Source organism: Populus trichocarpa, chromosome 10 (genome assembly GCF_000002775.5).
Source record: "Populus trichocarpa isolate Nisqually-1 chromosome 10, P.trichocarpa_v4.1, whole genome shotgun sequence".
Classification (NCBI taxonomy): Eukaryota; Viridiplantae; Streptophyta; class Magnoliopsida; order Malpighiales; family Salicaceae; genus Populus; species Populus trichocarpa.
The window spans coordinates 15,241,401-15,264,963 of record NC_037294.2 but is presented as its reverse complement, the minus strand read 5'-3'; the positions used below and the strand labels follow the sequence as shown (position 1 = coordinate 15,264,963).

The following is a 23,563-nucleotide window of genomic DNA, read 5'->3' as shown; positions in this document are numbered from 1 at the left end:
CTGTTGACTGGGCTCAAAGCAGCATTTTTCAGCTGTAAAGTTGAAGATACGAGTTGTGGGCTTTGACAGCTGGATCTATAAATTATTCGAGAAATGGGCTCTCGTCCAGTTCCCTTTCGTAGCTACTTACTTTGACGGAGCCGCAGCCCGTGAAACTAAAAGAACATCAACCTCCAAGGGTGCCAAGCGACCAGACGAAACTAGATAGAATAGCCTTGAAGAAATAAATAAGAAAAAGAATATAATATTTTTTAAAAAAATAAAATAAAATAAAATAAAATAAAAAATTTAATTTTTAATTTGATAAAATTAAAAAAATAAAAATAAAAAAGAATTAAAATCTTGAAACCCACGAACTGGCCATAAACTTTCAAAAATTTAATAATTTCTTTTTTAAAAATATTTTTTTAACTAATAAAAAAAAATTATCACACAATTAAGTTTTATTAGAAAAAAAATCTCGTTAGACCTTCAAACCGGGGCATACAAGGTAATCTTGCCGAGCTCGGGGCAATTGACTCTAAAAAGCTTAGTAAACTAATTTTTTTAGAAATTATTTTTTATTTAACTAATTATTTTTTATAATAAATAATATTGCATTGCTGTGATGTTTTTTAATACTAACTCAATGCTAAAATAGTTTTTTATACTGCAATAATCATATAAAAAATAAATTACTAACTCTAAATTCATTACAAAGTAGAAAGATTAAGTTAAAAAAAATACAATAAAAAAATATTCAAAATAATAATAAAAAAAACACACTATAAATTACTACTAGTTGCCGTGCCCGTGTGCTGTCGTGGATTTATAGCATGTTTGTGTGTTGTTATGGATTTGTTAAAAAAATCATAATTTTTTTTATAAAAAATTATACAGAGAAACATTATTGCAATTCACAATGTTTTCAAGAAAAAATAAACTACAAAACTAAATTCTCAACCAGTTTTATATTAAAAAAATAATATAGACAAAGATAATTTTAAAAAAAATCATAAAAAAAACAAAAGGAAAAAAATCATGCAGGGAAACACTGTAACAATCTATAGTGTTCTGTGAGGAAATATACAATTGTAATTCTCAACCAAATCAATATTAAAAAAATAAAATCAATAAAAGATAATTTTGGAAAAAATCATAAAAAATTTAAAGGAAAAAAAAACTATGCAAGAAAACACTGTAGCAATCTATAGTGTTTCGTGAGAAAATCTACAGTTGTAATTTTCAACCAACTCAGTATTAAAAATAATAAAATTGATAAAGAAATTTTTTTAAAAAATTATAACAAAAAAAAAATAATGTGGGGAAACACTTTAGCAATCAACGATATTTTAAAGAAAAAAACTACAAAGCTAAATTTTCAACCAACTCAGTATGAAAAAAATAAATTCGACAAAGATAATTTTGGAAAAAATTGATAAAAAAAATGTGAGGAAACACTGTAGTAAGAAAAAATCATGTGGGGAAATACTGTAGCAATCCATAATGTTTTTTTTCAAGAAAAAAACTACAAAGCTAAATCCTCAACCAGATTAATATAAAAAAAAAAACAAAAAGGACCATTTTGAAAAAAAAATGATAAAAAAAATAAAAAAAATCATATAGGAAAACTTTGTAGCAATTCATAATGTTTTTTTAAATAACAGAGTTAAATTCTCAACCAGTTCAGAAAAAAATAAGCAAAAATAATTTTGAAAAAAACATATAATTTTTTTTTAAAAGTAAATCATGAGAAAAAAAAAGCAAACATGTAAAAAAAAAAAAAATAGAAATGCTAGAAACGGTGGAGTCGCCTTGTGCTGGTTCTAGGCCTGCGTTCCCCCCAAGTGAACGGGTTAGCCTCCTTTTTAATGCAAGGCAGTACAACAAAAATAAAAGACGTGGGAAAGCTACAGTAGCTTTCCCAACGCCTTTTAGAGTATTAGTTAATTGTTGTCCATTAAATGGTGTCGTATCAACTTCCGGCTTTACACTTCATACTTGATAATAATAATAATGCTAGGGCACAAATTGACAAAATCACCTGAAAAGTAGGCTTATCTTTCCTTCTTTATTATTATTATTATTTTATATTAATAATAATAATAGAGCACAAATCGACAAAATCACCTAAAGAGTAAACTTTCCTTTCCTTTATTATAAACACGCAAGATTACAAAGCATGGAGCAATGATAGGATCCTCCCTAGGGATACATTAATAAGTTTGGTGACGTAGCAATCAACAAATCAAATATATTAACACCCCAGAATATCACGTGTAAGCTACCTTGATAAAGACATGTTCTGCTCGGTGCTCACGCTTCCCTCATCGGTACTGCAGCGTACAATGCCAATGCCATTATTGCTGACAGTTTTGAGAGACAGTAATAGTGCAACATATGATAAATGGCCTAGATGTTGACCTCGGCTTAACAACAAAAGATGCATGCTGATAAACAGTAAAGGAAGATGGTGCGGCCTTCAGAACGAACTAGAACTTTAAACCATGACAATGCAACTTCTGCTCAGTGATCATGTCAATTTTTCCCACCATCTCAGCCGTGAGATAATTCATGGAATCGCCAACTTCGCCTCGCCGAAAAAAGACCTGATGCTCCTGTCCGGAATGCAGCTTTCCGATCTTGTTCACTTCTAAATTGCTCAGGTTTTCAAAACTACACAGCTCCAAGATTTCATCCAAGACACCGCTATTCTCTTCTTCAAGGGAAAATGGACACCCCAAGAATTCAGACAGTCTCCTCAATTGAATCCTGGGCTCGTTTTTCATTTCCTCGTACTTCATGAAAAATACCCTCTGAGGCCTTTCCAGGCTCTCCTTCCAATAACCCAAAACATGGTCCCAAAATGGCCCGTACAAACTCACTCCCCTACAGAATTTATCAAAGGTCTCTTCAAGTGAAGTAGCACTCCAATCTATGGGTCTCAACTTGTTAGTGAAGTGCCAAAAGGACACGAAAGTGTCCTTAGGATTCCTGCACAAGTAAACAAGCTTGCAATCAGAGTCCTCCACAGATCTGGGAAGTGACAAGAGTGGGAGATGAGTTGAAAACAGCCTAGGAAAAGTGAAGTTGGTGAAGTCAAGATTCTCTTTGCCAATGTATTCCATCTCCAAGAAAGGCACAAGAGCATGAGGGTTGTTAGTGAGCAAAGGGTGTTGTTTAGTGTCAGGAAAGGAAACCCGATTCACCAAGGAAAACATCACCGCCTTTAACCAAGTAGAGCCTGATTTCGGAGTGGTGACAAGAAAGATATCGCCATCTTGTGCTTGAAAGTGTTTTTGGCAAACTAGGACCCCTTGAAGTTGCCTAGTTGAGTGCCAAAAACCTTGGTATCGATGGAGATGTTTTGCCATCCAGCCTTTCTCAGTGGGCATGGAGGCTATCAAGTCTTTGAATTCTTGGGAGGTTTCATTTTCTTGCATGTATACGGGAAGAGAAAGAGATTGCTCGGGACTTGACATTGTAGCTCTAGAAGAATTGCTTTGAGATTTTTAGGGTGGAAATACATTTAAGCTGATCCTTAGATCATTCCCGTTACCAATATATAGACTTGTAAAAACGCATCTCACACTTTCAATGATATGATGATAAATAAATAAATAAATAATAAAATAATATATACAGAAGTACAGAAGAAGGCAAGGGAGAGGGTGAATTTGTGCCCACAACCCTTGACGTTTGGATAGCTTTCCTTTTCCCATCTTAATTTATATTAAAGAAAAACTAAACTGACTAGCAGCGTCTAAAACGATGCTCAAACTAACTTTCAATTTCCCCCCTTGAATATTGCTTTGCCCGGCACAAAAGCCACTTGAGTCATGATAAATTACTGAAATTAAATGTGCTAGGTCCTTTTAAGATCCTTCTAAAATCATGTTAGATTTGTTAGTTGAGAGGTGGGTATTCAGGGACCTGCCATCAATTTTTTTTAATTTTTTATTAATCAAATTGGGCACAGTAAAAAGGTTGAACGCACAACCAAACGGTCTCAAGTGCACCACTGTCACGACATGTGTGGTTATGGTCATTTAATGTATAGTTTGCTGCGTGAATTAATGAATTTCACCATGTACGTGATCGCCTTGTATTGAATTAATGAAAAATTGATATGATCACACGGGATACGGCCCTGGCTTTCAGTACATTAGCATTTAAGCGTAGAATAACGGGTTGATGTGGACTGCCTAGCGCAGAAGGGACCATGATTTACACGTTGAGCTGCATCCTTCATCTGCTCTATCATAGGTATATGATATTAAGAAACAGAATATTCAAGATAATATTAATCTGCAGATTATTTATGGAAGGAAAACATTAAATATATGTTAATTAGTCTGGAAGGTAATTAAAACTCTTTCAACTAACCAATTAAAAATTCACATCCTGAATTCCAAACCAAACATAACTACATGTCTACATTATGTTCTGTTACTGTTTGTTTGTGCAGTAGACCGTGTTTTTGAGATTTTTTTTTTATTATTGTTGTGTGGGATTGTTTTAAAGTATTAATATTAAAAATAAAAAATATTATTTTAATATATTTTTAAAAAAATATTTTAAAAAATAATTTATACTGTAATTCCAAACACGCTAATTATCTCATCTTTATTATTATATTTCATTTATCCTATATATCTACAACAATGTTTGAGAACATAATTGAAATGTGTTTTTTAAAAATTTTAAAAAATATTTTTGTTTAAAATTTTGTTTTATTTGTTTTGAAATGATTCTGATGTATTAATATTAAAAATAATTTTTAAAAAATAAAACTAATATTTTTTAATATATCTATAAATTAAAAATATTTTAAATCATAATCATTACTCCTTTACTAAACCTTGTAAACCAAACTTTGCCACAGGAAGGGTGCATCGTTGATTGGGCTCTAGGAATTGAAACTGATCGTCCAAATTCACTCGCTCCAGAAAGCCCAAAGCAGCATTTTTCAGTTGTAAAGTGGAAGATGTGCGTTGTGGGCTTTGACAGCTGGATCTATAAATTATTTGATAAATGGGCCCTCCTACAGTTCCCTTTCGTAGCTACTTACTTTGACGGAGCCGTAGCCCGTGAAACTAAAGAGCATCAACCAACAAGGGTGCCAAGCGAGCAGACGAAGCTAGATAGAATAGCCTTGAAGAAAGAAACAAAATAGACTACAACTGAAACTTTTTTTCAAAAAAGATTATAATAATTTTATAGAAAATAAAATAAATTATAAAATTTAATTTTCAATTATGTAAAATTAAAAAATTAAAAAAATTAAACTCTTCAAACCCACAAACTGGACTTTCTAAAATTTAATAATATGTTTTTTTAAATTACTTTTTTAACTATATAATAAAACAATAAATGATCACATAATTAAATTTTATTTAAAAAAATTATCTCGTTAGACCTGCGAAACGAGGCAACCAAAATTATCTTATCAAACACGCAAACTGGATAATTAACTCTACCAAGCTTAATAAACAAGTGTTTTTTAAATAATTTTTTATTTAACTATTTGTTTTTAAAACAATAGATCATATTGCATTATTAAGATATTTTTTAATATCAACCCGATATTAAAATATTTTCTTATACTGTAATAACCATATAAAAAATAAATTATTAAATTTAAATTCAATATAAAATTGAAAGACTAAGTTAAAAAAAATAAAAATAAAAAACAGAAAAGAATAGTCAAAATAATTAAAAAAAAAACATACTATAAATTACTATTGTTGTCCATTAAATGGTGTAGTATCAACTTCCGGCTTTACACTTCATACTTAATAATAATAATAATGATAAAGCATAAATTGACAAAATCACCTAAAAAGTAGACTTATCTTTCCTTCTTTATTATTATTATTATTATTTTATAAAATAATAATAATAGTAATAGAGCACAAATCGACAAAATCACGGGTAAACTTTCCTTTCCTTTATTATTATTATTATTATTATTATTATTATTTCGGAATGGAGTTCCTAATCATTGACGTATTAATAATCAATTCACTAAGAGATTGAACATTTCAAGTTCACGAGTGATCACCAAATATTTCAATTTATGTTGCCGACGAGTAATTACATACCTAATCATCAGTGTTGCCCATCATATATTAATCAAAAACCTTGACTTAGGATTGTAATTATTCATTTTCCACTACGAAATGAGTGACTATATATAAACATACACGCACATACCAGGACACCTGATAGTGGATTTTTTATTTTAAAAACAGAATAGTTTGCTAAAATTCCCGGAAAATAATACATATTAAAAAATATTTGAAAAGTAATATAGTTTAAATTAACACTGCTCATGTTTTAGAATATTATTCTTGTACATGGATATTATTGGAAATAACAATCATTTTTCAAAATATATTTTTCTGCATAAATATTATTTGAAATGACAGTTGTTTAGTGAATGTTTAAGAATATATTTATCACGCAAATTAATTAACCTAAATAAAAATCAATCAAATAATTTATAAAGACGCCACTGCTCAAAAAATAAGATTCAAGGTCAAATAGAAAAAAAAAGATTATTGGGAACACACTTTATCCAATGAATTTTTAAAAAATTTTGGATTGATTTTTTATACATATTAATTAAATTGAGAGAGATATTATTTTTATAATAACTGTTATTTCCGACAGCGGTCGTGTTCAGATAATAATTTTAATACTGGCTCGGTTTAAATTATGATATTTTTCTAAAATTTTTATGACATGCGTTTCTTTTCTAAAACTTTTATGAAAATGCATTAGGATTCTAAAATACCCCCTTGTAGTCATTTAAAGGATCGTCCATCCTTTACACCAAGAAATTATAGTAACCAACACAATCTGGGTTCATAAAAACAATTATAAACACGCAAGAATACAAAGCATGGAGCAATGACAGGATACTCGCTAGGGATACATTAATAAGTTTGGTGACGTAGCAATCAACAAATCAAATATATTATTAACACCCCAGAATATCACGTGTAAGCTACCTTGATAAAGACATGTTCTGCTCGGTGCTCACGCTTCCCTCATCGGTACTGCAGCGTACAATGCCCATGCCATTATTGCTGACAGTTTTGATAGACAGTAATAGTGCAACATATGATAAATGGCCTAGATGTTGACCTCGGCTTAACAACAAAAGATGCATGCTGATAAACAGTAAAGGAAGATGGTGCGGCCTTCAGAACGAACTAGAACTTTAAACCATGACAATGCAACTTCTGCTCAGTGATCATGTCAATTTTTTCCACCATCTCAGCCGTGAGATAATTCATGGAATCGCCAACTTCGCCTCGTCGAAAAAAGGCCTGATGCTCATGTCCGGAATGCAGCCTTCCGATCTTGTTCACTTCTAAATTGCTCAGGTTTTCAAAACTACACAGATCCAAGATTTCATCCAAGACACCGCTATTCTCTTCTTCAAGGGAAAATGGACACCCCAAGAATTCAGACAGTCTCCTCAATTGAATCCTGGGCTCGTTTTTCATTTCCTCGTACTTCATGAAAAATACCCTATGAGGCCTTTCCAGGCTCTCCTTCCAATAACCCAAAACATGGTCCCAAAATGGCCCATACAAACTCGCTCCCCTACAGAATTTATCAAAGGTCTCTTCAAGTGAAGTAGCAACCCAATCTATGGGTGTCAACTTGTTACTGAAGTGCCAAAAGGACACGAAAGTGTCCTTAGGATTCCTACACAAGTAAACAAGCTTGCAATCAGAGTCCTCCACAGATCTCGGAAGTGATGAGAGTGGGAGATGAGTTGAAAACAGCCTAGGAAAAGTGTAGTTGGTGAAGTCAAGATTCTCTTTGCCAATGTATTCCATCTCCAAGAAAGGCACAAGAGCATGAGGGTTGTTAGTGAGCAAAGGGTGTTGTTTAGTGTCAGGAAAGGAAACCCGATTCACCAAGGAAAACATCACCGCCTTTAACCAAGTAGAGCCTGATTTAGGAGTGCTCACAAGAAAGATATCGCCATCTTGGGCTTGAAAGTGTTTTTGGCAAGCTAGAATCCCTGGAAGTTGCCTAGTTGAGTACCAAAAACCTTGGTATTGATGGAGATGTTTTGTAATCCAGCCTTTCTCAGTGGGCATCGAGGCTATCAAGTCTTTGAATTCTTGGGAGGTTTCATTTTCTTGCAAGAATATGGGAAGAGAAAGAGATTGCTCGGGGCTTGTCATTGTAGTTCAAGAAGAAATGCTTTGGGATTTTTAGGTTCGAGTAATATATTTTGAAAGGGAAATATATTTAAGTTGATCCTTAGATCATTCCCATTAACATTATATAGACCTGTAAAAACCCACCTCATTCATACTTTCAATGATATGATGACAAATAAATAAATAACAAAATAATATATACAAAAGTACAGAAGCAGACAAGGGAGAGGGTGAACTTGTGCCGTCAACCCTTGACCTTTGGTTCCTTTTAAGATCCTTCTGAAAATCATGTTCGATTTTTTAGTTGAGAGGCTGTATTCAAGAGACCCGCCTTCTTATTTTTTTAATTATTTTATATCAAATTGGGCACAATAAAAAGGTTGAACGAAAAACCTTATGGTCTCAGTGCACCAATGCCATGACACGTGTTGTTACGGCAATTATTTAATCTATATTTTGCTGCGTGAATGAATGAATTTCACCATGTGATCGCCTTCTATTGATTGTTATCATTTTGCTCCAAACTTTCTATGAGCAAATTCATATTAGAAATAGCACTAGCAGTGACAATAATTTGCCCAGCTGCCAAACAGTATATATGCCTTTAAAAATTGATACGGCCCTCGCTTTCAGTACATTAGCGAATTATATCTGCTCTATTATAAGTATATGATATTAAGAAACAGAATATTCAAGATAATATTAATCTGCAGAATATTTAATAATATATTTTTTTTTCAAAATTTTTTGTTTAAGTAGTAAAAAAAATAGATTATCACATAATTAAGTTTTATTAAAATAAAATATCTCGTTAGACCTTAAAACTGAGGCATACAAGGTATCGTAAATTAGGCAATTGACTCTACAAAGCTTAGTAAACTAATCTTTTTGAAATTATTTTTTATTTAACTAATTTGGTTTTATAATAAATAATATTGCATTGCTAGGATATTTTTTAATACCAACTCAATGCTAAAACATTTTTTTATACTGAATAACCATATAAAAAATAAATTATCAACTCTAAATTCATCACAAAGTAGAAAGATTAAGTTAAAAAAAAACAATAAAAAATGTTCAAAATAATTAAAAAAAACACACTATAAATTACTCTATTTAAATGGTGTAGTATCAACTTCCGGCTTTACACTTCATACTTGATAATAATAATGATGATAGAGCACAAATTGACAAAATCACAAAAAGTAGACTTACCTTTCCTTTTTATTATTATTATTATTTTGGAACGGAGTTCCTAATCATTGACGTATATTGTTATATTTTCCAAATTCACGAGTCACCAAACATTTCAATTTATGAGTCACCAAACATAACGGGACACCTGGTGGTGGATTTGTTTTTTAAGAAATAGAATAGCTTGCCGAAAGTTATAGGACAACAACAAAAACATGTTAAAAAAATATTTAAAAATTAATATAGTTTGAATATGAAGATGTTTAAAATATTATTTTTATATATAAATTTGGAATAGTAATTACGTCTCAAATATGTTTTTTTACACAATTATTATTTAAAATAGCAGTTATTTAGTGAATGTTTAAGAACATTTTCATCTTACAAATTAATTAATCTAAACAAAAATCAATCAAATAATTTATGAAAATTCAATAATCAACAAGTAAGATTAAAAATCAAATGGTTAAGGAAAAAAAAAAGTCATTGGAAACATACTTTGATCACTGGATATTCATAAAATTTTAGGTTTACTCTTTATATGTTAATTAAATTGAGAAAGACATGATTTTTATAGGAACTATTATTCTCAACAACAATTATGTTCAACTATTATTCTCAATAAAAGTTGTGTTTAAATTGTATTATTTATCAAAAAAAAATTAATATATATTTTTTTCTAAAACTTTTTATGAAAATGCATTAGAATTTTAAAATACCCCCTTGTAGTGATAAACTTGTCATTTAAAGGATCGTCCATCCTTTACACCAAGAAATTGTAGTAACCAACACAAACTGGGTTCATAAAAACAATTGTAAACAAGCAAGATTACAAAGCATAGAGCAATGGCAGGAAACTCACTAGGGATACGTTAATAAGTTTGGTGACGTAGCAATCAACAAATCAAATATATTAACACCCCAGAATATCACGTGTAAGCTACCTTGATAAAGACATATTCTGCTCGGTGCTCCCGCTTCCCTCACCGGTACTGCAGCGTACAATGCCCATGCCATTATTGCTGACAGGTTTGATTGACAATAATAATGCACCATACGATAAATGGCCTAGATGTTGACCTCAGCTTAACAACAAAAGATGCATGTTGATAAACAGTAAAGGAAGATGGTGCGGCCTTCACAACGAACTAGAACTTTAAACCATGACAATGCAACTTCTGCTCAGTGATCATGTCAATTTTTTCCACCATCTCAGCCGTGAGATAATTCATGGAATCACCAACTTCGCCTCGTCGAAAAAAGGCCTGATGCTCCTCTCCGGAATGCAGCCTTCCGATATTATTCACTTCTAAATTGCTCAGGTTTTCAAAACTACACAGCTCCAAGATTTCATCCAAGACACCGCTATTCTCTTCTTCAAGGGAAAATGGACACCCCAAGAATTCAGACAGTCTCCTCAATTGAATCCTGGGCTCATTTTTCATTTCCTCGTACTTCAAGAAAAATACCCTATGAGGCCTTTCCAGGCTCTCCTTCCAATAACCCAAAACATGGTCCCAAAATGGCCCGTACAAATTCACTCCCCTACAAAATTTATCAAAGGTCTCTTCAAGTGAACTAGCACCCCAATCAATGGGTCTCAACTTGTTAGTGAAGTGCCAAAGGGACACGAAAATGTCCTTAGGATTCCTACACAAGTAAACTAGCTTGCACTCAGAGTCCTCCACAGATCTGGGAAGTGACAAGAGTGGGAGATGAGTTGAAAACAGCCTAGGAAAAGTGTAGTTGGTGAAGTCAAGATTCTCTTTGCCAATGTATTCCATCTCCAAGAAAGGCAAAAGAGCATGAGGGTTGTTAGTGAGCAAAGGGTGTTGTTTAGTGTCAGGAAAGGAAACCCGATTCACCAAGGCAAACATCACTGCCTTTAACCAAGTAGAGCCTGATTTAGGAGTGGTGACAAGAAAGATATCGCCATCTTGGGCTTGAAGGTGTTTTTGGCAAGCTAGAACCCCTTGAAGTTGCCTAGTTGTGTGCCAAAAACCTTGGTATTGATGGAGATGATTTGCAATCCAGCCTTTCTCAGTGGGTATGGAGACTATCAAGTCTCTAAATTCTTGGGAGGTTTCGTTTTCTTGCAAGTATCCGGGAAGAGAAAGAGATTGCTCGGGATTTGGCATTGTAGCTCGAGAAGAAATGCTTTGAGATTTTTAGGGTTGAGTACTATATTTTGACAGGGAAATATATTTAAGTTGATCCTTAGATCATTCCCATTACCAATATATAGACTTGCAAAAACCAACCTCACACTTTCAATGATATGATGATAAATAAATAAATAACAAAATAATATATACAAAAGTACAGAAGCAGGCAAGGGAATTGTGCCAACAACTCTTGACCTTTCAATGACATTAAGTGGCCAGTGGGTGCTGGTATTGAGGAAGCGACAACCACTAGCAAGCATAGTTGCTCTGTATTTGACAGTGAATGGTCTACTCTCATAAACGAAGTGCCCTTTATGGCTGTAGAAAGTGCCCTTAATCCTTATAGCTTTAGAAAAAGAATACATGATTGGATCCGAAGTGACTTGATCAACGCGATAAAGGGAATCCTATGGTTTATTCTAGGCACATTGATCTTTTAAAGATGCAAATGTTCACTTATGATTGACAATTATAGTAAAAATGAGAACAATATTGCATTATTTTATGTAAAGCAGCCTTTGCTCGCGCACTATAGAGAGAAGGGTTGCTTTCCAGCCACTAAGACCAAACCTGTGGGTATAGCGGGTTCTGTATCATCTTGCACATGGTAATATGATATGTCCCTGCAGAAGAATGCAGTCCAGATAGATTTCTTCATACCCTAAACCTGAAGCCCAGAATGATCGTGCATAGAAGAAGATGTTTAACAAGTAAACCAGGGCAAGCTGTTCCCATTCGATAAGTTGCCTACCAAGATTTACAAGTTCGCAATGTAAAATTACCAAGATTTACACGATCTTACACAATTGGAAAACTCTGGGATAAACAGAAAGGGAGCGTTTCAAAATTCTCATTTAAGCATCGTGTCATTTGATCTTTGGAAGGATTTCATTGCTTCAAATTCAAGCATTAGCAGCACAGTTACTTGCAGCTCCTTTCAAACTCTTCAAGGAACTATTTCCCTTAAGGTCCAGCAAATTATGTCTGCTTCTTTGCAACACCATGACTGTCTATCACAAATATTGCAGCGAAGTTCAGAAAATAATAGGACGATTCAAGTCAATTACTACGAAGCCCCTTTACTTGCAAAGAGCAATGACAGTACTGTAATTAAGTATTCTCGTAGCTGTTTGAACTACAGTTATCCTCCGGCCGAAGAGAAAGTTAACATCTCTTATCGGCACCCTCTATGTGGTACTTTTAAGGTTGTACGATTGATAAAGGGAAAGATAAATGATGGATAACCTGTCCTTTTTCCTCTTTTTTTGAGCGTCAAAGCACCTAAATTAAGAGCATATAAAATTATAAAGGAAGGAAATGACGAGAGCTAATCTACCTGAATAGTAAGCGTTGGAAATAAAAAAGATTTAGAAGTTTTGGATATGTATCATTCTCTTACTAAACAAAGTGAACAACCAATCCTTCGCTTCTCACAGTTCATCCCTCGTCCACACCCTAAGAAATCGCAATACATGTCTGGACCACTCCTTACAAACACACCCTGATAATTCATATAAAGGTTAGGTGCACTTTCACATGGATCCTGGCAATGGCACAGTGCAGGTGGTCCTAGCCATTTTCTGATCCTTGAGCTACAGGTGTAATTGACAATGATTGGTCTACTCTAATAAACGAAGTGCCCTTTATGGCTTTAGAAGCTGTTGTGGTCAATACTTGTTCCGCCCCCGTCCCAGGTTCGACCTTCTATGTGCACGCTTGTCACCCCTGCGGTGCCTTACCTGCTCCTGGGCTTGCAGGATGTCCAGTGGGCCGTGGGGAATAGTCGTGGTGCGCGTAAGCTGGCCCGGACACCCCACGTAAATCAAAAAAAAAAAACACATGATTGGATCCCAAGTGACTTGATCAACGCGATAACAGGAAGCCTATGGTTTATTCTAGGCGCATTGATCTCTTAAAGAGGCAAAAGTTCACTTATGATTGACAATTATAGTCAAAATGAGAACAATATTGCATTATTTTATGTAACGCAGCACTATAGAGAGAAGGGTTGCTAACGAGCCACTAAGACCACTCCTGTGGGTCTAGCGGGTTCTTTATCATATTGCACCTGGTAATATGATATGTCCGTGCGGAAGAATGCAGTCCAGATAGATTTCTTCATACCCTAAACCTGAAGCCCAGAACGATTGTGCATAGAAGATGTTTAACAAGTAAACCAGGGCAAGCTGTTCCCATTCGATAAGTTGCCTACCAAGATTTACAAGTTCGCAATGTAAAATTACCAAGATTTACACGATCTTACACAATTGGAAAACTCTGGGACAAACAGAAAGAGAGCGTTTCAAAATTCTAATTTAAGCATCGTGTCATTTGATCTTTGGAAGGATTTCATTGCTTCAAATTCAAGCATTAGCAGCACAGTTACTTGCAGCTCCTTTCAAACTCTTCAAGGAACTATTTCCCTTAAGGTCCAGCAAATTATGTCTGCCTCTTTGCAACACCATGACTGTCTATCACAAATATTGCAGCATATGAACAAACTAGATTTCCTAGGAAGTAGATTTGCAAGGCAGGGGAGGAGGTCATGTGGACAAATCTTGCCCCCATAAGTGATTCAAAATCTTTCCGTTGGCAAGGAAAAAAAAAACATCTCTTCTAAGCATTACTGGACAGAGAGACTGCCCTGCATCAGGGGAAAATCCAGTGCAACTAGCATAAAATTAACCAAAAAAAGGGTACCGTAGGTAGTAAAAAGAGAAAAAAGTATCTCAGAGAAGAAAATACTTTTATAATTCGACATCAGATACCCCCAACAAAAAAGAACTTGGCTCACTGGCTCCCAGCAGCGGGGTATATTCAGATCCTCTCACATGAACACCATAGCAAGCTGCAACAATAACACGATTAAAAGATGCAGTAAAACCTGAATAGAAACATACGGAGGCAAAGTCTTCTCTGCCATTTTCTAGCTCAATTGAAAAAAATTTAACAGCCTGATACCATATGCTCATCCAAGATAATAGGTATAAATACTAATACACTATTGTTTAATTTCAAAACATGCTGAAATGGAAGAGGACATATACAAGATACCTCCACAAAATCCTGTTTCCTTCACTTACTCTAGGAAATTAAACAGATTCATTCATGGCTTTTTACCGCTATACGGGCATCGAATTATAAGTCATAACATGTCACTTTATTAGAAGTTTGAATAAATGTCTAAACAATGCAGAAAAAAAAAGAGGCATAGATTGACAAGGATGAAAGATGTATCATGCAAAACTGTAACCACCATTGACATGAAAAATCATCATACCATTGTTATATCTTCAATGAACTGAAGATAAGCAAGCAAACACCAATATAAATACTGCTCAGGTTTAAAAACAAATTTTTATCGTACTTAGAACACTATACTTTGATTAGTAACTGTCCAATCAGCCTAATTCTATTCACAATATATCAATACATGGAATTCAGGTGTGATACTGCTTCAACGAGTTAACATCTTCTATACATGTGCAGTTGTAAAGTAGGATATGATTAATCACTTTTCACAATTATGGGCAAGCAAATTTGAATCAAATACCGTTCTCTATTTTCACCACGCTTTGGAGCATTGTATCCATCTTTGTTTTCATGTCAGAACTATCATCCATATATGGGACAATAAGGGTCAGCTCCCTGTAGATATCATGAACAAACTGACATATCTTCTTGGCATATTCAAGCTCGCCATCTGATATTCGCCCAATCGCCAATCGCATCAGCTCTCCGGTCAAATCTGCAAGCTATACCAGCAGACTAAGCACCTCTTCCAACACACACATGCGCGCAATCATGTTATTGAAAGAGTAGAACCCCTTGGGGGTGTTTTGGTAATCATATATATGCTAGTATATTTTGTCAACGCAGATTTGTTTTTTAGCGCTGGAAGTGTGAGCAGCTTGCTTAGATGATAAAATGACATTGGTTCACAAGTTACTGTGCAAATATAAATTGCTACACCCTTCAAGTGATTGATTTCATATGCTAGAAATAAGAGGCGCTATCACTTAACTGTTCACAATTTCATGTTACAAGATAGAATGTCTGGAATTGGGATATAGTTCAAGCAATTACCCCCAGCAAATAGTCAAGGACATTTATTTGCAAAGGCTCAACGGATGGTTCACTTAGCGGCAACAGAGTAGCATTTATTTCATCCAGATTTAAAAGAGTCCCAGTTCTGCAGAATTTACAGAATGTTGCGGCTTCAACGTATTCCTGTACCTGCAAAGACACCAAGCATAATTAGCCAATACAATACTGCACATCTGGCCTCAATAGGGACAGGGAAAAATATACAACCCCAGGAGAGTATGCTCGTCTTAGCTTCCAGAAATCGGTCCCTTGCAGTTCTTTCACCAACTTGAGGATATACTGTTCTGTCACAGCAGCTAAATCCTTTTCTGCCTTGTCAAGAACTTCGTCTCTGTTGTCCTTACTGATCCTATTATTACATGAAGAATACAACGTTTACAATCCAGTAGAATCACAAAATCAAGAATTTGGAGTGTGTCCTAAAGTGAACCTCAACTGATATCGTATGACCCCAAAAAATGACTTAATCACACCAGGAAGGTCAAAAGCTATTATGACAAGGAAAACCAGATATCCAAAGACGTTACCTATGAACTTGAAATATGACCTTTTTGCTGTTCATGGTGATATCCCGGCTCGCTTTTACCACTCTTTCGCGTTTTTCATTCTACAAGCATACATGATTTCAGTCAAGTGTTACGGAAGCTTCAATAATTTACAGCAAGAAAATGTATCGAACTAAATAATAGTTATCCACGATCCACTCATGCAAATTGTAGAAGTCATCTTAACAACAATGAAGCTTCCATGACACAGTGTTTGATAATGAAATCAGAGAACTCATCTCATGGACCCGATTCGACCAGACCAGACCCAGATCCATATCGACGGATTTGAAACAGCAATCTCGAATATAAAAATACCTATTTTTTTAATGAAAAATAACCATTCCTTCACGTATTATATAATAAACAGAAATAATTGCATATTTTCTTAAAATTGAAACATGATAATTAAAATAAAATGGGAAAAAAACAGAGAGAAAAGGAAATAATTATTTACAAGTTTATTGAGATAATTAGCGTAATTTCCAAACGCGTCCTTAAAGGAGGAGGAGGAGGAGGAAGACTCCGAAGTGCTGCTCATTGTCCTCGCTCTCTTCGCTGAGCTCTGTAACCCCGCCGCCGTCCCTGCAACTGACTGATTAGTGTTCCATTCAGTCATTCATTTTTGTGCTAGGGTTTTTTCTTTCTTTACTGGCAATTTCTCAAAAAAAAAAAAGTAAATAGTAATTAGTTACCTTGATGGAGAAGATGAGGTTTGGGTTTATTGGCCACGGTAAAGAGCCAGCAGACAGTATAGGAGGCGAGTCTTGTCAATAACATCTCCTAGCCTTCTTTTCCTGTTTTTTTTTTTTTTTTTTTTTTTTTTGACGCTTTGTAGTTTCTCCATCAAAAATTTGGAAAAATGCTGCTGCTTCTTTTATTATTATTATTATTATTATTATTGCAGAATCAAAAGATGTAATGGGTGGGCTTATTGATGGATTTTGGACAAGGCCCACCAATTTCGCCCAAGCAGAAATTTAGCTAAATGTCCATGGGCTCCTTGCTCTTCTCTACTGTTACCACCCATTATTTTTATAAAATTATCATAAGAAGGCAATCCAATATTAACATGCTTCATAATATTAACGTGAGATTATTAATAAAGCATGATAATTTTTTTTTCTTGTCTTTCTATGATCTTACTTCCTCCATAACATGTTGATAATGATGTTTTTTTCAAGATCAGCAATGAAAAATAGGTTTCGACAGGCTCCACTCTCATGGGGACTCTGGCCTTTCCTTTGTACTCATGGGCCTTCTGCCTATATTCATATATCCATGAAGGTTGTTTCTGCTCCTTTAAAAAAGAAAAAAAAGTCACCGGAGCAGGCAGTGACACCGGACGTAGTGATTAACACTGTTTGTAGGAGGAAAAAAAAATAGGAAATTTACAGTATTTATAAGAAAAATGCTTAAAGGCTACTGTTTGGGTTGCCTGAATCTAGGAACTTCAAATTTCTGTCTTCTAGGTCAAGGTAACACCATGTGTGTGTATTGCTTAAAAAATCTTTATCAAAACAAGCTTTGAAATATGCAACGGGTTGCCCTGAAGACAGCGAGGAAGATCAAGGCTCCGGCAAAAAATGAATGATTAAGAGTTTTAAAAGTCAACGGGAGAACACCGTCTCTTGGTTTTATACACGCCGGAAATCACTTGTTCCTTGAGTTCGAAGTTAAAAAGGACATAGCAGTTGATTTTGGAGATGAATTTAATGGTAGTTTGATAACGCGGGAGTTGTTTTTAAAAATATTTGTTTTTTATAAATATATTAAAATAATATTTTATATATATATAAAATTATTTTTTTAATTTACACATCAAAATCATCTAAAAACATAAATAATAATTTTAAATTAAAAAATTTATTTTTAATAAAGCTCTATTTGAAACCATAAATGGTGCCTTAAACTCACATAAAAATAAGAATAATGTAACCTTGATGGGATAATTGGTCAGGTCTTGAGTTTGTTCTCAATGACTAAGAGTTTGAGTCCTCTCAGGACTATTGAAAATTTACATGGTAGTTGACTTCAAGGCCTGTATATTTAATCGAGGTACACCCAAGCTGGTCCGGACACCTATATTAATAAAAAAAATAAGTGTGTTTTATATATTTTTAAACAGCTTTTAAAAATATATTTAGATTACAAAAAATCATCTTAATATTTTCTACATGATTTTAAAGATACTAAAAAAAACATCGCCACATGTTTTTTCGATCCAGATAAACTTTTGTAAGAATTCCTCCACCACATTATCGGAACGCATGCTAATCGCAATCGTGCTATATCTTGTTTTTTATTGGAGTGGATGGTCATTGACCAGTGCAGTGGAAGAGTCCGATGATTTTTATACCGTAGAATATGGACGACTTATTATAAAATTACAACATGTAACCAAATATTCGAGCCTTTTCTGTTTTTGGAAGCATTAAGAATAAGGGCTTGTCTTCTTGGGCAGTAGACATCCTTTTCATCCAGTAAAGTCCAAGTCCCCGTATCCCAGCAAATAAAGCATGAGAGGTCATTCTCCGAGTTCACGTATAATTTGAATAAAACATTTTTTTTTATTTAAATTGAACAAATATTTTGTGTGTGCGTTAAAGTATTTTTAATATTTTTATAAAAACACTCTATTCAAACCAATTGTTTTCTTCCATCCTGTGTATTTTATTCATCGAGCAATTCAAGGGATTTTACCTCGTAACGGATAAAGTTTATTTTAAAAAACTAAATACCAATGTATAATTCTGTGTATTTAAAGTTTATTTTAACAATCCCGAAATAGACAAATCAAAACCTCCCAGCTTCATAAACAGGGACGCGGGAAAGATAGCATGTCTGGTCTCTAGTCACCGTCAACGACATCTAATTCACTTCTCAGTGCGAATTGAACAAAAGAAACCAACTATTTAGCTTCTCTTCATCTATCTTTGAATTCATTGAAGCTAGCCTGGTCTGTTGTTGTTATTTTGAGCTCGAAAGAGCATCAATGGTGAAAACCCATTTTGACTTGTAGCGGCTGTAATTGAGATCGGTGATGATGAAGGAAAAGGGAAATTTTGAAGGAGAAGGCGAAGGTGGTGGATGGTTTGTTCGGAGAAAGGGAAAGGATTATTATAGATAAAGATTAGTTCCGATACCCGCGTTATATTGCGGCCGGATTAAAGTCCTTTCGATCGGGAAAAAAAAACATGTTACTTGCTGAATTTATGATATAAGTCGTAATATAAACAAAACGAATTAACCTAATTTGTCCGACCATCTCTTTCAATTTCCTTTGTCTTTTTTTATTTATTTGTTGGGCCTTAAATAATCTGGGATTGAATTGAATAGCTATCAAATAATTAGAAACCAGATTAAAAATTGAAGAGTTGCTAAAGATGGAATAAAAAAAATTGTCTGGTTAGGGATCACCAGCAAATGAAGAAGCACGCCCGTTCAGGCAGCGCATGCAGCTTCTTCCCAGCTCTGTTCATGATTTTTTTTTTCTGTGGGGTTCGAATCCTGGCATCCGGTTCTCCCTTCATGATGGCTCATGTCGGCGGCAAGTAAACAACATGTCTCCGGTGGTCAATTTCTATTTTTTTTCATCTCTCCCTTCCCCGCCAAACCTGGAAAAAATAGGAGAAAACATTGTTGCCGATCACATTGTTTTGGGAGACAGGTTATGAGAATTAGTTTTTTTTATATAATTATAATTATAATTATAAATATAATTTATAATAATAGGATAGGATTTTGGATGGATTACCAGACCAAGACAAACACCTTAAGAAAAAACTTGGCCATTCAAAATAAAAATGTCGTGGCTGTGGGACCACCTCTGCCTTATTTTATATGTATAAATTACTTCTCTATCGTGGCACACATCACACGTCAACTCACCGCCCAAGTCCATCCCACGGGAATTTCAATGAAGATCCTGAATTCCTCTATTCCTCTGTGCCATCTCCTTTTTCACTTAAATAAATCGGCTAAATATATGAATCTAACAATATTCATAGTTCGTGACACGTGTTACGGATTAATTTGAACACTGAGACTCCTTGTTTTTTTATATATATAATATATATTATTTTGCACATCATTTACGGATTAATTTGAACCTTTAAATATTTATCGGTATTTTGATGGTATATTAATTTTTGGGTAGGATAACTATGAAATCATAATCCTTTAACTCTCATTGCAATTATGATGAAATTTGAAAGTATAGTTATAGTTGTTTTTTTAATTTTTTTGTATAGAAATATATTAAAATAATCTGAAAATATAAAAAATAATAATAATAATTTTTTAAAAATATTTTTGAAATAAAAAAACAAACAGACTCTAAATGTATTCAGTTACAATGCTCAATGGACGGGGCAATCAAATCATTTTTTCTCTAAATATATATACAAAAAAAATTGAAGTTATTTATGTGAAATAAAATGGTGGCTGCGACATAACAAGAAAGCACTTGCTGAACACATAAATTGTTGTAATCATCGTAGCAAATAAGCATGGGTTGAATATTGATTCATAACGCGAGATCAATAATTCTGATTTCATTGCCTGATTAAAGTTTTGTAAGAGTTTGTTTAGAAGTGTGGTTGTGGTTGCTTTTTAAAGTGATTTTTACTTAGAAATGTATCAAAATAATATTTTTTTTATTTTTTTAAAATTAATTTTGATATCAACGCATCAAAATGATCAAAAATACTAAAAAAATATTAACTTAAATTGAAAAAAAAATAAAAAAATATTTTTAAAACACAAAAACAAACAAGATCTAATTATAAAAGTAGGAAAGCGTCAAAGAAGATATGGAAATTACGTAGCACATTACAGCCCAAGAAAAAATACTTAGCCATGTCCCCTGCCTCTTTTTCTTTAGGACGAGACCACTACCTAACTATTAATTAATGTTCTAGTGGGCTAGCTATAGTTTTGCGAGTGTGTGTGTGTGTGTATATATATATATATGACATTGATAAACACCTAATTAATTTTGTTTAAAGCTAGGGACTATGCTACAAACATGTTTAGAGAATAAGGTCAGGTGTATATTTCTTAGAACTATAAGAACATCTAATTAATTTTGTTAAATTGTAGTGACTTAGTTATGATTGACTCGGAGAACAAGCATAACGTCCGATAAACTTGTCAAAAGTGTTGTCCACAACTCATTGAAGCTGTCTGCGATTATTTCAGCTGTTGTCGCTATTCGAAGAGGAAAGTCTACCCCACCCACCTGGCTCTCTTTTCAGACAGTTCATTCCATGCTTTCTTTCTTTTTAACAACTCAATCCACAATCGAAAGAAGCATTGACCAATGACCACTAGCAACAGCTAGCCCTAAGCAATGAAGAAATGGAGACAAACGAAAAAACTTCGGCGTGATAATGACAATTCCACACCGCTAATCAAAGAATACCGATGTAGTTAGGGAGAGTGGAGATTCTGAGGAGTCCGTTAATGCCACAGTTATATCGGTAATGAAAGCCTTCTCTTGTAAGACCCCCGAACCAAGTCCCGAACATATTGTCCGAGCTAGTCTGTTTTGTTATTTTTTCCTTTTATTTTTTTTTATTTTGGTTTTAAGATTTCAATTTTACTACGATACCAATATTCATTTTCTAACGTATTTAAATTATTGCAACAGAGACAAAACTTGTAGATTTTATTTTGGAAATAAATCTACGTACAATTTAGTGTCCGGTTGATCATACCCTTTGTTGATAATTCCATGACTTTCTATACTAGTTATTTAAGTAATTGAGATTGGGACGGCATTACCCATGTCACTGCTCTCTATCGATTGATTTACAAGCAGAATATCAAACCTTTTAATAAATCACAAGGTTACAAATTAAGATTGAGATCACACAGTAGAACATTAAATTAATCAACAGTAGAAAAGAAAACAGGGCTGGGATGGCAATGGATTCTCGCAAGTTAAATTTTTTATATATTCATATTCTACCTGGTATTCATCAAATAAAAAATTTAGATATTCATAAATTATCTATTAATTTTTTGGTTATATCTAAGAGTATTGCTTATCTTTTCATCAGGTAAAATATTTATCGAGTTTAAATTAAATTATCATATAAAATTGCTATTGAAACAACCGACTATATTTTTGGTGACGAAATAACCAAAATGAAAAATTTGGGTACATCGCCATGGACCTGCAAAGTTGGGGTTTTGGAGGAAAGGGTGAGAGGAAAGAGAAGAACGAGGGAACGGAGATGGATGGTTTTGGGTTTTTCTCAAGAAAAAAAAAACAATTTACGTGGACCCGAATGTTTTGTAGTTTTAATTTGATGTAATTGATAGAAAGAGATGCAAGGTTATTCTACTTATTTCACAAGTAGAATATTGACAGGCTTTGGCAGACAGACTAAAAAAGACTGTGCCTATAGCCATTCCCAAGAGAAAACAGGAGCTGAGACTTGGGAATTTTTAGCTTCATTCTTGCATCAAGCTGACAACAATCAATGTCCTATGAAATCAATAAAATCCTATCTGAATAGTGATTTTAGATTTATTTTTTATAAATTACCTTTATAAATTTTATAAATTATTAAAGGTTTGCAATTTTGTTAATTTTAGTTAATTTTAGAACTTGTAAGACTAATTGAAGTATACGTTTTTACATGAAAATTCATATTAATAAATAAAATAAAATAAAATCTTATATGAGGTTGGAATACACATGCACGGTCCAATAATAATTGGCTGGTTTATTCCAAATGTAACCTCGGTCCCACAATCTTCGATCTGGAGACGCAAATCAACCGGGATCCAAGATTAGCTACACTGTAAACTCAAGCTTAGTGATAGGAAGGAGTCCTTGGATCTCTAATCCCGTTAATTAATTATAAAAGGGTAATGCAGCCGTGGAATCAAGTGTTTATTCACTTATTACTGACAAAAGATGGGACGAAAATCACTTAGAATTTTAGATATAAGTGCGCGTGACGTAACAAGATATAAATGTGATGAGCAGAGATCCAATTATTTGATTAGTATGATAGAAAAAAAGCCCCGTTAAATACATAGAATGTGGTCCTAGAAATTAACTCCCATGCAATGAATGTGGATGATCATCCATCATATAAATATTCAATGATTTAGAGCTTTTTGAAAATTCTGAAGGATTTTAGTTTTTTTTTTTTTTTTAACTACATGAAATACAAAAATTTAAAACTATAAAATCAAAGCTTGGTGTTTTAAGGTGCTATTTAGTAACGCGGCCCAATATCTTTCGACATATATCTATTTTTTTTTAATAATTTTTAAAGATAAAATAAAAAATATTATCAAACAAAAATTACTTTTAAAAAATCAATACTAAATGCTAGATAAATCTTACGATAATAACTGTAAC

The 23,563-nt window shown here is 33.5% G+C and overlaps 2 protein-coding genes across 11 annotated transcripts; both read right to left on the bottom strand.

Moving 5' to 3' along the window:
• Positions 1-2,110: 2,110 nt before the first annotated feature.
• On the bottom strand, positions 2,111-11,690 carry LOC18102597 (cytosolic sulfotransferase 5-like). 8 transcript variants are annotated; one of them, XR_008060427.1, is made up of 3 exons: positions 11,312-11,690; positions 6,996-8,000; positions 2,111-2,267 (listed from the first exon to the last, which is right to left on the bottom strand). XR_008060427.1 is itself a non-coding variant. In XM_052456740.1 (3 exons), exons 1-3 carry the CDS (start codon positions 11,498-11,500, stop codon positions 2,472-2,474), a joined length of 990 nt encoding a protein of 329 aa, XP_052312700.1. In that variant the 5' UTR covers positions 11,501-11,672; the 3' UTR covers positions 2,111-2,471. The 8 variants fall into 8 exon arrangements, 6 of the variants coding, with proteins under 6 accessions (XP_052312700.1, XP_052312702.1, XP_052312701.1 ...); XR_008060426.1 differs by having other exon boundaries at positions 6,996-7,373; positions 10,685-11,672; XM_052456740.1 differs by having other exon boundaries at positions 2,111-2,886; positions 7,615-8,000; positions 11,312-11,672.
• Positions 11,691-13,690: 2,000 nt separating this feature from the next.
• Positions 13,691-17,034, bottom strand: LOC7482246 (uncharacterized). Of its 3 annotated transcripts, XM_024611073.2 has the most exons (8): positions 16,875-17,034; positions 16,637-16,764; positions 16,162-16,241; positions 15,842-15,983; positions 15,614-15,763; positions 15,081-15,282; positions 14,273-14,375; positions 13,691-14,171 (listed from the first exon to the last, which is right to left on the bottom strand). In XM_024611073.2, exons 1-7 carry the CDS (start codon positions 16,957-16,959, stop codon positions 14,275-14,277), a joined length of 888 nt encoding a protein of 295 aa, XP_024466841.1. In that variant the 5' UTR covers positions 16,960-17,034; the 3' UTR covers positions 13,691-14,171; positions 14,273-14,274. The 3 variants fall into 3 exon arrangements, with proteins under 3 accessions (XP_024466841.1, XP_024466840.1, XP_024466842.1); XM_024611072.2 differs by having other exon boundaries at positions 13,691-14,375; XM_024611074.2 differs by having other exon boundaries at positions 13,691-14,375; positions 16,637-16,774; positions 16,875-16,991.
• Positions 17,035-23,563: the final 6,529 nt, after the last annotated feature.

Coding starts and splice junctions, on each gene's coding strand:
- LOC18102597 (XM_052456740.1), bottom strand. CDS start 11,500: ATGCCAAATCCCGAGCAATCTCTTTCTCTTCCCGGATACTTGCAAGAA. Junction 8,001..11,311: donor TTCTAGCTTGCCAAAAACAC/CTTCAAGCCCAA, acceptor TGCCAAAAACAC/TTTCAAGCCCAAGATGGCGA. Junction 2,887..7,614: donor GCTACTTCACTTGAAGAGAC/CTTTGATAAATT, acceptor ACTTGAAGAGAC/CTTTGATAAATTCTGTAGGG.
- LOC7482246 (XM_024611072.2), bottom strand. CDS start 16,959: ATGTTATTGACAAGACTCGCCTCCTATACTGTCTGCTGGCTCTTTACC. Junction 16,242..16,636: donor CTAATTATCTCAATAAACTT/GTAAATAATTAT, acceptor GTATGCTTGTAG/AATGAAAAACGCGAAAGAGT. Junction 15,283..15,613: donor TCCTTGACTATTTGCTGGGG/GTAATTGCTTGA, acceptor CTGCTGGTATAG/CTTGCAGATTTGACCGGAGA.